This window comes from Triturus cristatus, chromosome 7 (genome assembly GCF_964204655.1).
Source record: "Triturus cristatus chromosome 7, aTriCri1.1, whole genome shotgun sequence".
Lineage (NCBI taxonomy): Eukaryota > Metazoa > Chordata > Amphibia > Caudata > Salamandridae > Triturus > Triturus cristatus.
The window spans coordinates 1402270017-1402286269 of record NC_140590.1 but is presented as its reverse complement, the minus strand read 5'-3'; the positions used below and the strand labels follow the sequence as shown (position 1 = coordinate 1402286269).

Sequence of the window (16253 nt, the reverse complement as noted above, 5' to 3'; positions counted from 1 at the left end):
TCGGCCTCCGCTGCCAGGTCAGCACTGTCTCCACCTCTCCCACCCTTCGTCCTCTTCCTGAGGCCTGTTAGCCTTTTCTTGCCCTGGTCTTCTCGCTTCTTATGCCTCGTTGGCTGACTCGGTGCATTGTGTATTTGCCGTCCTCAATCTGCCTGAAGCCCTGGAGTTAAACAAAAGCGTAACCATGTGACCCACAGTTGTGGTGAGGCACGGAGACAGCTGGGCCAATCACGCATTTCGTTAAATCTCCATCAACAGTCTACTGCAGCACGTAAATCATTCCTTACACTGTGGTATTCTGTACCTGTCACAAAGCACCAGAGCACGCAGTTGAAAACTGTGGTTAGGCCGGAAGACCAAAAAAGTCACGTCCTTTGTACATTACTAAACGCATAAGTGATAGACACGCGTCTTTTTGACTTCCTGTTCCCTTGGCGTATCCATTTATTTAGGTCACTGACCCAAAAGACTAAGGGGCAGATTTACAAGAAAGTCACGCATCTGTAGAGATGCGTCACTTTCCCTGCGCCAACATTCCTAATCCTTGCGTCACCATGGATGCGTCGTATTTACAATACGGCGCACCATGGCGCAAGGATTGACAGATGCGTCAGAAATTCTGACACATCTGTTGACGGAAAAGTCACGCATTGCTGGAGTCGTGTCGCAAGCACGACGCAACTCCAGCAATGTTCAGGGCCGCCCTATGCCTAACATGCTGCGTCACTCCTTACGCCTGCTTCAAGCAGGCGCAGGGTTTTGACGCAGCATGAATGTAAAAGTGACTCAGTGAAATCTTGTAGATTTCACTGAGTCACTTTTATGGGGCTTCCTGCGACGGAATGCCCACCCTGCATATATTAAACCTGACGCAGGTTTAATGTGGCGCAGGTCTTCACAACGTGACGCATCTCTCTAGATGCGTCACGTTGTAAATGGGCCGCAGCTTTTACGCTGCCGCTGCGTCACAAAGGTGACGCAAAGACGGAGCAAAAGTGACGTAAGGGGCTTGTAAATCTGCCCCTAAGAAGTCACCACGACAGTCTTTTTTTTCCTCCTTAGGCACAGCCCTGCTTTCGTACCACAGATAATACGTTAGTCTACAAACCTGGCTTTTATTACATAAAAAAGTCAAAACACTCTTTGCCGCATCAGTTTGACCTGTGCGATGACGAGTGATGGCGTCATGCAAAACATTTCAAACACCGTAGCATAACACGCCTGTAATAACGTTTTTTTGCTCGCAGTTCAATCATTTCTGCTCCTTGCTCTGAGATATGAATCTGCCCACGATCACAAGGTTGTGTCTGAAAGACGGAAAGATTAATACCTGCACCAGATGAGTTTAAAATACTGACATAGAGGGGAAATGTTTATTAAAATCAATTAGAGCATACAATACACCTTCCAGTAATGTGTGTAACATAAATGCCATGCACAATTACAATGCATCATTTTCCCGGCTCGTGAACAGGTCCAATAAATATAAAAATATTCATAATATTAAAAGCTGGTTAATGTAACAAACAGATGCTAACCTAATTTTTTTAGATGTTCATTAGAAAAATAGACATAATTAGATGTAAACTGCGGACAAAATAAATTGAAAATCGTCTCTAACACATAATTATTGCAAGTAGTGTACAATTACAAAGAAAAACTAGATTAGTGTAAGGTGGTCGCTGGCGCCACCTGCTGCTTAATTGAAGTGATGACAGCATTGTGCTTTTTACACAGTTTTGCCAAGCGCAAAACATGCAGTTCACATTTGGAATCATTACATCTTTTTACGTTTTGCACACTGTACAAAGAGCTGTGAAGCAAAACCTTAAATCACCGATTCGCTGATAATGCAAACCTATGCAGCTACAGCAGAAATAATATCCTGACAACATGTTCTTTCGACTGTTACATATAAATATTTAGCAAGATGAGATTGAAGATTCCAGTTGATGTTGGTAACAGTTATCTGAAGCGAAGATTCCCTCAATTTCCTTCAAACAGGTGAAACATTGTACCACCATTAATCACATTCTAACAGAAACGCGTCACTGCAATCTACTGGGTGAAGGAAAACAAAGATATTGCTGTTCTAGAATCTTACACCTGTGATCCCAATATTTTGAAAGCCTCTTCATTCCTTCATTGATATAATTTATTATAGAAAGAACTGTCTCCGAGCTGTACTGTACATAATAGACCACAAATATACATTAGCATTTACCCTTGCTTTTTAATGACAGCTGTGAAATATTACGACGAATTACTTTCACTGTCAAAGAAATTGGCAACATTCGCTGCACTCTTCGCTGGCTTGCAGATCTCTATTTGTTCTTTTCGACGGGTAGAATAGACACAGGGTCGGTCTGCGCTTCAGCATCACATGTTCGTTTTGGTCCCTACAAATTAAGAAAGAAGGAACAAAATTAATTGAGGCCTTTGGAAGAACGTTGTCTGAGGTTTTTGTGGGACTCAGACTAAAACCTCGGACAAGGAAACATTTTCCAGACAAGTCGATGGGTACAAACATTAAACTGCAGAGGAGCACAAAATTGGATAAAGTGATGAAGCTAGGATTTAAAACTAGGAGGTAATTGTGTGGTGTGAAGAACAGAACTTCTACCGTGAACAGGAAGATGTCTACCTTCGGTTCCTCGGCCTCATTTAGAGTTGAGAGAACAACAGGGTTTTTGACACTGGAGCCTCAGCCAGCTCGCCAATGGAAACTGTCAGTCGCCAGCACATATACCACGGGGCAGCTAGCACACCAGCACTGAAAGCCTCACCGTATAGATTCTTTTTTTATGTTCCTTAGAACCTTAGACCTTGGAAGCTACGAACTTCGTGAACAGGAAAATGTAACAATGGCCCCAAAATCCCAGCCTATCATTGATTTTGTTTTGTTTTACAGGAATGATTTCTGCTTCTTGACCTTGATAAAGGTCCAAGAGGACCTTTCTCAAGAACAAAATCCACTCTAATGCAAGTAACGCAAAGGAACTCTTCAACGTCATACAGGAGTTCACCAAACCCCCCAGCGAAGCCTCGGACGTCACCCCATCCCAGGACCTCTGCAACAAGATCAGCTCAAACTTCCACCTGAAAATCAAGGCCCTCTATGACAAGTTCAGCGAACAGACGCAGGACACCCCCCCCTCTACACCACTGACAACCGGTCGACCATCACCACCTGGAAACCTTCTACCACCTAAGACACTACCAAGACCATGAAGAACACCCACTCATGAGCCCCACGGACCTCTGCCCACCCCACATCTACCACAGAGCCACCACCACCATAGCTCCCGAATTAGGCCAGACCATCAACACCTCCCTAGAATCCGGCATCTTACCCGACGACTGGAAGCGGGCAGAGGTCAAGCCCCTCCTCAAAAAACCCTCGGCAGACCCGACGGACCTTCATCCCTGGCTCCACCCCCTCTGCCTGGGATGACTCCTGGGGGACGGCCACACTTGGAGCTGCCCCGACTCCCACCGACCACGCACGCAACCTGGAGTTCATCCTGGACTCATCACTTTCAATGACCCAGCAAGTCAACACCGTCTTCTCCTCCTGCATCAACACCCTCCGCATGCTTCGCAAGATCTACAGATGGATCCCCACCGGAACCAGAAGGCTGTCACTCAGGCCCTCGTCAGCAGCAGGCTGGACTACGGCAATGCCATCTACGCAGTAACCATGGACAAACTACAGAATAGACTTCAACGAATACAGAACGCCTCCGCATGCCTCATCCTCGACATACCCCGCCACAGCCACATCACTGCCCACCTGAGAGACCTGCACTGGCTTCCCATCAACAAGAGGATCACCTTCAAGCTCCTCACCCATGCTCCCAAAGCACTCCACAACACCGGACCAACATACCTCAACAAACGACTCACCTTCTACACCCTGAACCGCCAGCTTCGCTCTGCTGACCTCGCCCTCGCCACCATTCCACGCATCCATCGAACCACCTCCGGCGACAGATCATTCTCCCACCTCGCTGCCAAGACATGGAACAGCCTCCCCATCCACCTGCGACAAACCCAGGACCTGCTGACCTTCTGGAGACTTCTCAAGACCTGGCTGTTCAAGTAGTAACAGCACCCCCCCCTTCAGTGCCTTGAGACCCTCACGAGTGAGTAGTGTACTCTACAAATGTTTAATTGATCGATTGATTGATTGATTGATGAACCTGAAAAACTACCGGCCCATCTCCCTCCTTCCCTTCACAGCCAAAGTCACAGAGAGACTCGTCAACACCCAACTGACCACCTTCATCGAAGAGAACGTCATCCTCGACTCCTCCCAGTCTGGATTTCGCAGCAACCACAGCACCGAGACCGCCCTCCTCTCCGCCACTGATGACATCCACATGCTACTCGACCAGGGCCACACTGCGGCCCTCATCCTACTAGACCTCTCCGCAGCCTTCGACACCATCTCCCACCGCACTCTTGCCGCTAGACTCCACGACGCTGGCATACGGGGAACCGTCCTTGACTGGATCCGACCCTTCCTCACCGGCAGAACCCAAAGGATCAGACTCCCAACCTTCCTCTCCGAACCCACAGAGATCAACTGCGGAGTACCCCAAGCATCCTTGCTCAGCCCCACGCTCTTTAACATCTACATGGCCTCCCTCGCCGCCATCGTCAGACAGCATGGGCTCAGCATAGTATCTTATGCCGACGACACCTAGCTCATCCTCTGTCTCACAAAGAACCTTGAAGACACCAGACTCAGCTTTCAAGAAGGAATGAAAGATGTTGCAGCCTGGACGAGCGACAGCTGCCTAAAACTGAACTCAGAGAAGACCAAGGTCCTCATCCTGGTCCCTCCCGCATGGCGTGGGACAGCTCCTGGTGGCACCCTGCCCTCGGAAGAACCCACCCACCCCGACGGACCCGGAACCTCGGCATCATCCTAGACTCCTCCCTCACCATAACCCACCAGATCAATCCCGTCCTCTCGACCTGCTTCAACTCCCTCCGCATCCTCCGCAAGACCTTCAAGTGGATCCCCCACGAATGCAGAAGGACCATCACCCACGCTCTCGTAACTAGCAGACTGGACTATGGTAACACCCTCTACGCCGGAATCAACAAAACCCTGCTAAACAAGAGCCAAACCATCCAGAACACCGCAGCCAGACTCGTCCTCGGAACCCCACGACACAAGCACATGACCCTGCACCTACGAGACCTCCACTGGCTCCCCATCGAGAAGAGAGTAATCTTAAAGCTACTCACCCACGCCTACAAATCCCTTCACAACATCGGACCCAAATACCTAAAAGAAAGAGTCTCCTTCCACGCACCCAAAAGGGACCACTGCTCCACCAACCTCACCCTGGCAGAGACCCCATGCATCAGCAGAACCAGAGCAGGCAGCAGAGCCTTCTCCTACGTCGCAGCAAAGACCTAGAACGAGCTCCCAGTCAACATCAGACACTCCCCCACTCTGCACACCTTCAATAAGAACCTCAAGACCTGGCTCTTCAACTGATCTGGAGCTGCCCCCCCCCCCCCCCCAGCGCCTTCAGACCCTCACGGGTGAGTAACGCGCTTATAAACCCCTGATTGAATGATTTGTTGATTTGTGTTTTTTTTTCTTCTGAATTAAAAAAAAATATATGACCAGAAACCAATGATATTTTCACCCAAAGTGTTCCCGATCCTACGTGGTATCACACATACCACACAGCAGCTTGAACATTAGCATTGGAAGGCTCACCCTGTATGGTGAGTTTATTCTTTTCACGACAGCCCTGTAGGTCATGACAGCCTCTTCAATAAAATGGAACAATGAACCCTATATGCCCAAACTCCTAACCCGTCATTATGGGGCATATGTATCAAACGATTTTTTAATCGCAAACGCTGCGATTCGCAAAATAACAGCGTTTGCGATTAAAAAATCGGTAATCGGGATGTATGAGGCAAATCCCATCGCAAAATTAAGGAATTGCTAATTTAGCGATTTCTTAATTTTGCGTAAGCATTTAAGAAATCGCAGATTGCGATTTCTTAAATGATATGTAAAAAGCACCCAAGTTGTGCGAATTATCCTTAAGAAATCGCAAATTACCACCAACTTCCAGTTGGTGGTAATTTGCGATTTCCTTTCAAAAAGCACTTTTTTGAATTTTACAAAGTGCCACGTGGCGCTCATACATGCCCTTAGGGCATGTATGTGCGCCATATGCACACACATGCTAATTTCAGGGGTGCATCAGGGTGTCATCATGACACCCTTGCACCTTTGAAATTATTCTCAAATTGCGATTAGCAAATTGCGATTCGCTATTTGAGAATTACTTCCCATTCATTCCTATGGGTCTCCTGGCCCATAGGAATGAATGGGCAGGTATTCCTTAATTGCGATTTCGCAATTTGCTAATCGCAATTAAGGAATTTTAAGAAATCGCAAAAAGTTTGCAATTTTTTAAATACATCCCGTTTTGCAATTCTCAAATAGCGATTCTTTAAAAATCGCTATTTGAGAATCGCAAATGGGGATGTTGATACATATGCCCCTATATTTTTTTGTTTCACAGAAATAACTTCCCATTTTGGCTATTTGTCTGTAGGATAAAAAATGAATGCCTACTGGACAGTGTTCAATTTGAGCCGGTGGTTTAGGATGCTCTGCACTGGCACTTAATTCTCAACACCGGCACTTATGACACTTTGCCCCATGATGGCGCACTCTGTCTAGCGTACAGATGAGCATAGCAGCACCTACTTGTTAATTTAATATCCATTAAAAACAACTAATAGCTGCCGCCAAAGACATTCTTATAGCTTTGGGGGCCTGGAATAGTCTGAGCTGTCACACTTGTAGTCCTGTGATGATTAGTAGTTGTGTAGGCACTGTCACTGGCTGAGCTGGCATAGACAATGGTTGGTGTAAGCTAAATTGACCTCATGACGAGGGCCCTGCATTTATTTTGTAACAAATGAAGCACTCAGACTGGGACTCCATGACACACAATTGCCTGCATTAATCTTCATTGAATCTGCTTCTGTTTTGTTTTTAGCAGCGATTTGGGGAATAATCTCTATGAACACTGCAAGAAATATGGTGGACCGGTGGAGACGGGCTTCACCACTCCACTTGATTGACAACTGGCTAGCCGGGCCTTGAATGACGCCTAAGACTTCCAGTTCCTCAGTATGAAGCTTTGATACCAGACCAGGCCTCTTCCCAAGTAATCTTTCCCTGAATTACCAATGCCATCACACAGCCTTCCAACAAACAAATGATGGACGGAATGCTGACAATGCATACATTCTCCCCCAGTCAAGAGATCTGGGTTAAATCCATCGTTCTTTTGCCCACTACACCACCCCAGTTCAGACATGGCCATATGCAAATCAGTCTTGACCCTGTGCCTCATGGGAACAGTCCAGCCCGAGCTGCCAAGCCATGTCTTCCCTGGACCGGAATCAAGCATCCTAGGACCGGTTTCTGGCTATCAGCCGTCATCAGCCAGGATAGCTTGACTCCAGTGGCGTAGTGAGCACGGGTCCCACGTCTGGGAATACCCATCCCACTTAGGGCGAAAAGCGTTACAACAAACAAATGATGGACGGAATGCTGACAATGCATACATTCTCCCCCAGTCAAGAGATCTGGGTTAAATCCATCGTTCTTTTGCCCACTACACCACCCCAGTTCAGACATGGCCATATGCAATTCAGTCTTGACCCTGTGCCTCATGGGAACAGTCCAGCCCGAGCTGCCAATGGCTGGGTTCAAACTGGAATGGCATGGTGAGCAAAAAAACGATGGATTTAGGCCCAGATCTCTGTACTGGGGTGAATGTATGACATTGTTCTGCATTCTGTCCATCAATTGTTGTTTTTGCATCACACAGCCTTCAGCATTCAATTAGGAACCTTCAGGATTCGATGGAAAGATAAATGCAAATGACAAATCTGTATTGTTTTGTATTTAGTTGCTTTTCTGTTAAACTTAAATTCTTATAAAGCCCAGGACCATATCAAAGTGGTGAATTTTCAAGATACCTCCTAAGAAGTCTCCTAATTTCAGCAGCAAGTGCTCATTTGACAATTTTTCAACTGCATTGTAAGAATCTCCCTGATAGGTGAACAACAAGTGTTGGCACAAATATCTGAAGAAGAAAAATGCAAAATGCTCCAGAGGCTGTATTACTCACAAGGCACACTGGCCTGGGCTGTACCGTGGGGCACCTTTAACTGGGTGCGCCAGGTGCAGACATGGACAGCAGCGGAGGACGACACAGGTAAGCGCAGTAGGGCCTGGTAGGGCACGGCAAGGGGGGAAGCTGACAAACGACGGCGTAGTTAAAATTTATTTATTTAATTATACTTATTCCGTCGTCTGATGACTCTGTCCCGCCCCTGCCAACCGCGTTTACCTGTGCCGGCCGCTGCTGATGGACAGCGCTCCCTATTCCAACAATTGTGCATGAACCTGCACTGAGAACAGTGTACTAGTGAAAGGTGGAACAGCTGTTTGACACCACTAGTCTGCCTTTCACTGCAGGCAGTGGACACAGGCTCCCATTCAAGGGAAGCATAAGATCTGCATGCAAGCAGGTGCAGTACATGATAATTGCTCTCACCAGCGGGGCAATGCTCAAGAGGTCCACTTTTATTGTGTTGGTTCTCATTTTGTACCAGCGTCATCCACATTACTGAAGGGGTTTGACAAACATCTGCAGCCTTTGTTGTAATATCAAAGTGGCAAGGGGGCAAAAACTTCAGTGGAAAGGCCTGGTTGTGCCACTGAGCCACATTATATAATATAGCCCAAGAACTCTCTTTTTTGGGGACCCTGGTTCATGTTTTTATACCTGACATTTACTTGATATTAAGTAAGCAAAGAAAAAGAATTGTATTATCTGATGAACATTATAGAACATGTTTTGTTTAGCATTCTCAGTAAATATATCTTAAATAATCCAGGTGCCTGCCTAGAAAAAACTTTTTTAAATAAAAGCAATCCTAGAGTGTTGCATTTCTATATTAAATAACTGATAAACATTGGCATCATCTTGTTATGACAACACAAAAAGATGATGGACGGAATGCTGAACATTCTCAAACATTCATCCCAGTTACAGATCTGGGCTTAATCCATCATTATTTTGCTCGCCATGCCGTTCTAGTTTGGACCCAGCCATATGCAAATAAGCCTTGACCCTGCTACTCATGGGAACAGTTCAGCCTGAACTGCCAAACCAGGTCCACCCTGGACTAGAAAACAAGCATCCTGGGACCAGTTCGGGGAATCACCCCTCATCAGCCAGGCAAGCTTGAAACCAGTGGTGTAGTGAGCATGGGACAAATGTCTGGGCATACCCTTCCCACTTAGGGCAAAATTGCAACACAAAAAGATGATGGACGGAATGCTGGGTCCAAACTGGGGTAGCATAGTGAGCAAAAAACAATGGATTAAACCCAGATCTCTTGACTGGGCGTGAGTGGTTGAAAAGTTTCAGCACTCCGTTATCTTGTTGTGTTTGCTATGTTCACCCTAAGTGGCCAAGGGTATGCCCAGACATGGGTCCCTTGCTCATTGTTCCACTGGATTCAGGCTAGCCTAGTTGATGAGGGTTGATACCCTGAAACCCGTCCCAGAATGCTTGTTTCTGGTCCAAGGAAGACCTGTCCTGGCAGTTTGGGTTGGACCGTTTCCATGAGGATCAGGGTCAAGACTGACTTGCAAATGGCTAGGTCGGAACTAGTGTGGCAAAGTGAGCAAAAGAAGAATGGATCAAACCCAGATCTTGTGCCTGGGGGTGAGTGGTTGAAACGTTTCAGCACCACGTCCATCAACTTGTTGTGTTTGCTATCATCTAGTTATGGTCTTAAATTAGTACACATTTAGGAACCTTCCTAATTATGATATAAAGCCTGTTGCATGACCTCATTAAATTCTCCTCTGGCCATCTGCAGAGGCCATGCACAGGGGTCATACATAAGTACGAAAGAATACATGCAAGCACAGACACACACAAACGTGTACACACTCACACACACACACACTTGCACGTGTATCCACACACACACACACGGACACACACACATGTCCAGTCCAGGCTAACTCTCAGTGGAAGAAAAAGGCTAAAATACAGATCTTAAAGAGCAGAAGGTGAAGCACGTTTGTGTGCTACTATGTTCGAATTCCATGGGCAAAGTCAACTCGGGTCCACAAATCATTTTGTGGTCGTTCAGAAAGTGCGGAAACTGATTCAAGCGACCACAAAAACTGAGTAGGCAGAAGGGAGGCGATTCTGCAAGGGATGTGCTTAAAGTTCAGAAAGAACCTGTTACTTGAGGGATTCCTCCTAGACTGAGGGGGATGACCTGTCAGTCCTGTAGAAGCTTGTTGCAGAGCTGACAAACGTGCAAAATACAGGGAGACTAAACTAGGAAGACTTTTGCTAAGCCCAGAGAGGATTCCCCACTCCTGAATGTATTCAGCTTCAGGATGAGCACAAGCCAGATGAGAACACAGTGGGTTGTTTCTATCTAGTGACAGCATGGAGTGTTCTGCAGTAAGCCAAAGATCCCTAAATCAAAGGCCTCCTAGAGGTTAGTAGTTACTCTGTGCTACAGGATATTCTATTAGATTTTGTGCAAGACATCCCATGGCTGGACCTCTTTGCATGAGCACGCCCCAAGATGGACAGGAGAGCCACATTCATTTGCTCCAGAATGTAGCCAGCGCAAATGAGACCTGTTGCTACTGCATGACTTGTCATGCAAGGCAAAAGGAAAGCATAGGACTGCCCTTATTTCACTGCCATGGGTGGGACACCTTTGATAGTACGGGATGGGTATAAGCAGACTCCTAGGCTCTAAGTTCGTCCTAGCAAATCTGTTAATTTTGGTGTTCATGGATCAAATCACATGGTGCCCTGAAGCCATGTCTCGGAGGACGTACCTATACATATGGTATCCAGCACCCTACTATGTTTTTTTTTTTATAGAGGGCAGTTTCAAACAGCAATAAAAACTTCATGTCAGTGCACATGAAGGAAATGTCTGATTAGTGTGGAGTAACATACACATTCCCCAGATCATACCACTCCAGGCCAATGGGAGTAAAAATATGAATTTTAGTTTGATTCATCTATCTCCCACTTGTCATCAACCAAAGGTTGTACCTTAAACTGTTCTGCCAGACCCACTTCCTGCAGTGAGTCGACTGGCACCAAAAAAGACAAAAGAACCGCTCTACTTGGGGATTGGAGATTTCTAAGCTACCTGGTAGTGGCTTGGAAAAGATTTCGTCCCATCTCTGAATTTAACTGTAATTATTAGTGTGCTGGCTTCTCACTAACACCCAAGGACAGTGGGGTCCAGGCTCAAATAGAGAAACATGTGGAACGTCTGTCCTATCTCTGGGCAGTGCATAAGTTCTTGCAGACAAAGGGGAGAGGATGTAGCCTAACAGCTAGGGCGATCTATCTCAAATCTGGGGAATCGGGTTCGAGTCTCCACAATGATGCTCAACATCATGTGATTCTGGGCAAATCTCTTAATCTCCCAGTGCCTAACAAAAATGAATGTGTCCTTGTGTAACACAACTGTGCTCATATAAAGCGCTCTGATACCCGATAACTTTGGGTCAATTTCGAGCTATATAAAAGTCAGGAAAAAAAGGTAGCTGTAGCTGCCGGGAAAACTTCTGCTCCCTCTTTGGGTAAAGCTGCTTGCCTTTGCCAGAGGGCTGCATGACGTCCTCTAAACAAAGGAAGCTGGTGCCTCTGCAGAGCAATCCTTGGAATCACTTGAAAGGAAATCATCCACTCTTGACCAGATATGGAGTTCCAACTTCAACATGTTGGCTAATGCACAAGGAACCTCAATTAGCTTTATTCAGGGGAAACAGCGAAAAAAAGATACATAAAAATGTTTGCATAAAAGATTGGGCATGTAAAAAAAAAAAACACACAGTACATTTTGCAGTGCAGCATAGAGTCAAAGCAGTGCAGACGAAATACAGCTGAAGTAAAGTGTATTCAACATGAAAGAATAAAAAGGATGTACCAGACAAATCTGGGCACGCTTCATTCATGCCGCTGCCAGATACATCACTGACCAGATCATTTAAACCACGTAAGAATACATAGAAACACCAATTTTACTGGAATCCATGGCAGAATACCATTCTAAAATAAGAGTGCAACAGTATACGGCAAAAGGGTGCCTAAGCTATGGTGAAAATGCAACACATTCCTTAAGCCGTGGGACTTTACCTCATACGGGAAGCTTAACCCTTTATAGCTTTCCTACACCTTACAGCTGCTTCAAAGAAAGTACAGACCCTGAAAAAAAATTCAGGGCTGCTTAGAACCTAGTGGTGAAATAACGATTCCCTACACTACCGATGTCATAAAAATTTAAAATTGGGCTTAAGAATAAGCCACAAAAGGGATACACATTCTTTTTATAAAAACATAAAGTGCAACAGTGTTTGCTCAAATGAACCTTCACATTGGAAGCCCAGGCCAGAGCCTCCCAATGGACAACAGACTTCCGGAAAACACAAAAGCCGCCACACCGAACCGGCCATTAAGAGGAAGAGAAGAGACCTCTTCCAGCGTGTGCGATCCAGCGTCAAATACAGTACTGGTTCAGTGGGTGCTCAGAACACAAAGTAATCTCTGACAGAGCTTTTGCTCAGTTCGCTACACACCCTCTGCTCTTGGCATAGCTTATACTTAGCTTGTCGTCCTTTTTTAAGGTAAGAAGGGTAATAAACATGGCGGGTAAACCCAGTCCTTTTAGAGTTGTGCTGATATAGTCCAACTGGGGGATAGAGAGACCCTTGTTCAGTTTGAGACACTCAGTGATATTTCCCCTAATTGAGCTGGCTTTAGGATTAGCCCAGACCTTGAACCATAAAAAAAATGGGGCCAATTTTACCTTGTTGGATATGTACTGTTGATTTAACTCAGAGTGCACAATAAAATGGGAGCCAGAGGCAGGAAGTTGGAAAAGTTGCCCACAGATACAATTTTCCTCTAGCAGCACACATAGAAGTTACAAATCGCCATTTAGGATTGTTTATGTGCAGGAAGGAACACCTTCCTGCACATTAACAATCATACATGGCATTTTGCAGTTTCTATTTGTGCTGCACAATGCAGCACACATTGAAACAGCAAAAACGTTGAGTAATAAAGCATTTCTCCTCATTTCTCCTGTTTAAGACCAGGTTTTCCCTTCCTTTCTGCACATAAGCAATCATTTCCCATAATGGACGCACCCTTACATTATGGCGCACGAGTACCTGCATTGGTGCTAGGCAGATACATTTAGAGCCAGTGAGGGAGAAACGCAGGGTTGCACCGTATTGTCGTGAATACGGTGCAGCCCAACATTCTAAAGTGACAGAACTTAGCGTTAGCCTTCTTGGCTTAATGCCGAGCTCCACCACTTTAGTTGTAAATATGCACCTCTGTTTTTAGCTCTTAATTATTGTTGCTTTGCGGTTGTTGCATGTGTGCTGCGTGCATATATCTCTGAGGAAAACCTTGCTATGTTTATTGGGCAAAAGCTACAAGCCACTTATTTGCACATAAAAGAAATTAACATTTATAAATTCAATTGTTTGGGCTGTGTGACATTACAGCTCACATGAGGATTGTAATCTGACTCCACTATAATTTAGCAATAATTTCTAATGGCTGAATACTTAAAAAGTGGTGAGGACAAGGTCTCAAAATCTAGGAAGGAGAATTATTTGAAGCTTGGCAAGGTACAAGAACACTTCAGTTTAATCAGTAAAATGTGATTCAATGGTGTTCTTTGAGGTTGGAAAAGGGAAGTGTATGCAGACACCTATTGACATTGAGAAGTTGGAACTGGTAAAAGTAGTGATGGATGGTGAACAGTCAAAGTTAATTCCAAGGATGTAGGCAGAAGGTCAAGGAATGATCAGATCCCGGCAAAGGGAGTGAGGGATGGTGACATTGATGAAAAAATGTGACTTGGATCTTTGGTTTAACATAAGACAGAGTAGTATCGTCCACTGATGAATAACTGTGTGATAATTTACTACTCTACCTTGAGGCTGGCAGAGGAGTAATGGGAGGTGAATTAATATCTTCAGATGTGATCAGGATCAATCCCTGGGAATTTTACACTTGTAAACCCATGGATATTGAACACCAGCACACACTGAATAATCTGTGGCTAGGACAACCATGGGAGGGTGTATTCAGTGTGCTGAGATTTAAACCCTTGAGCGTTACTGTTGTCAACTAAATTTATGGTGAAAATAGCACTGGGATCAAACAATGGAATTCACTAGTTTAACAGACCACAAGGGAGGTAGGACTTCTGGTAGGACTGAGTCCTACTCCTCATGGGAGTCTGACTCAGCTTGCAAGATGATGTTATTCACAGGATGCAACAGAAAGTGTCATCCGACTGGCATCAATCCAGTGAGATGTCATCTTGGACACACCTTAAGATGTTGTGGTGATGCTGTTGTCAAAAGGTTTGGAATTCTTGAGCAAGAGGGAGTGTGTGTTCACCAGTGAGCTCCCCGCCCTGTGGCAGCAATGCATTATCACCTGAAGGCACAATATGTTTATTCATGTCTCCTCTTGCTAGGAGAGTTTTTGGTGAGTGTGAGGCTGGCTGGAGGAGGGACTAGCCTCCTGGTGGACCAGACCTTCTGGTCATGCGCCAGTGTTGCCCACAGATGGACAGTTCATTGGGGTGTGGCATGTTTGAATCACACGTCCCCCCGAGCAGGAAAGGTGCCTGCAAGTTCCCTGTCAACTCTCGCTATGAGATCTTGGTGGGTAAGTGGCTGGTTAGAGGGAGTACTGGCCTGCAGGAGGTCCAAACCTTCTGACCCTACCCCTGGGTTGCCCATGGATGGACAGTTTATTGGGCCATGTCTACAGTCAATGAAGGTCCCAAAGAGCTGCTGTCTTGGATTTCCCTGGTTGCATTCAGTTGTATATAAATGATGCTGATATGTTGCATAATGATGTCTTGTTTAAAGCATTCTACATGTGGCACCAAAGACATTTGTCAGCTGTGTGAGTCTACCCTGAGGGGGTGTAAATATTAACCTGACAAAACATAACAATGTTTTGTCATACATATTTCTGCAAATAAATGTTTTGTAAACTTGACATGCTTGGTGTTTGGATATAAAGTAGAGAACGCTATGGCCTATGATAAATACCAGCATCTGTGGTCTGTATTACGTGTTGTATATGTTTGGGAATACAAGGGGTAGTGACAACTTGGTATAAGAGTGATCACTAAAAACTAAAATACATCCTCCAACAAACTCGTGGTAAAGCAGAACACCAGACACACAAAAGGCAGAACGCCACAATTTTCAACAGAGCTGCATTACACTTGTTGGAATAAGTCTTTATATAGATCACATTGCTACTTGTGATACTATGAGAATTACTTTCCAATTAAACACTATATTAACAAAAAATGCCTTAATAGGAAGTTGGTGACACACCTTCATTGCATAGAGCGCCGCGGGTCTTAAAGAGGTTGAAGTTGGAAATGGCTGTACACTTGGAGGATGAAACTATTTTTCCAATGTACCCCCTGACCAATAGCAGTGGTCACTAGCAGCCCTGTGATACGTTATTGCACCTCTGTGAATGTGGAAGATACATCCACTCACATTCCAGGCTCCTTAGTGACCACCATGTTCTAGACAGAAGGACCGTCTGATAGATACAGAATTGTCTGTTACCTGAAGCAAATACTAATCTCACGTCATCATGGACATCACTATCTTGATGATTCGATTGGAGCACAGCAAAATACAACAGTACAAAATAAAACAAAGCAGCCGAACACTATGCTCTGCCTCATGCTCTTTCTTTCTGAAGTCAATGTCCATCAGTGAGATATCAAAGTATCAAAATGTACACAGGGGCATGAGCCATTGAAACCAATTGTCCTCCTCTTTCGTTCTATTTCTAGCCATGATTTTAGGGTTGATCATGAGTCAGGCGGTAATGTCGCTTCAGCCAGTAATGGGGGTTACAGACGAATCGGGATTACAAATCATGCAGAAACTCTGTGAGTTTGAGTGTTTCACCTGGACATATCACCAGCTGAAAGGAGTTGAAGTGCCCCAAGGAAATTCTAATGAAAATGGGGAATAAATTGTGTGAGTCAACAGGTAAACACCGGTTACTGCAGGTTTTTCACAACTCCAGCTGCAAAACACAGAATGGCCTAGTACG

The 16253-nt window shown here is 45.3% G+C and overlaps 1 protein-coding gene across 9 annotated transcripts in view; it reads right to left on the bottom strand.

Annotated features, from left to right (window-relative positions):
* Window positions 1-1359: 1359 nt before the first annotated feature.
* Window positions 1360-16253, bottom strand: part of BCAS1 (brain enriched myelin associated protein 1) — a 452678-nt gene continuing 437784 nt past the window's right edge. For all 9 annotated transcript variants that reach the window (XM_085619124.1, XM_085619120.1, XM_085619122.1 and 6 more), the window contains one exon: window positions 1360-2399. In XM_085619124.1, the coding sequence (XP_085475250.1) occupies window positions 2325-2399 (75 nt within the window). In that variant the 3' untranslated portion in view covers window positions 1360-2324. The remainder of the gene's footprint in view (window positions 2400-16253) is intronic.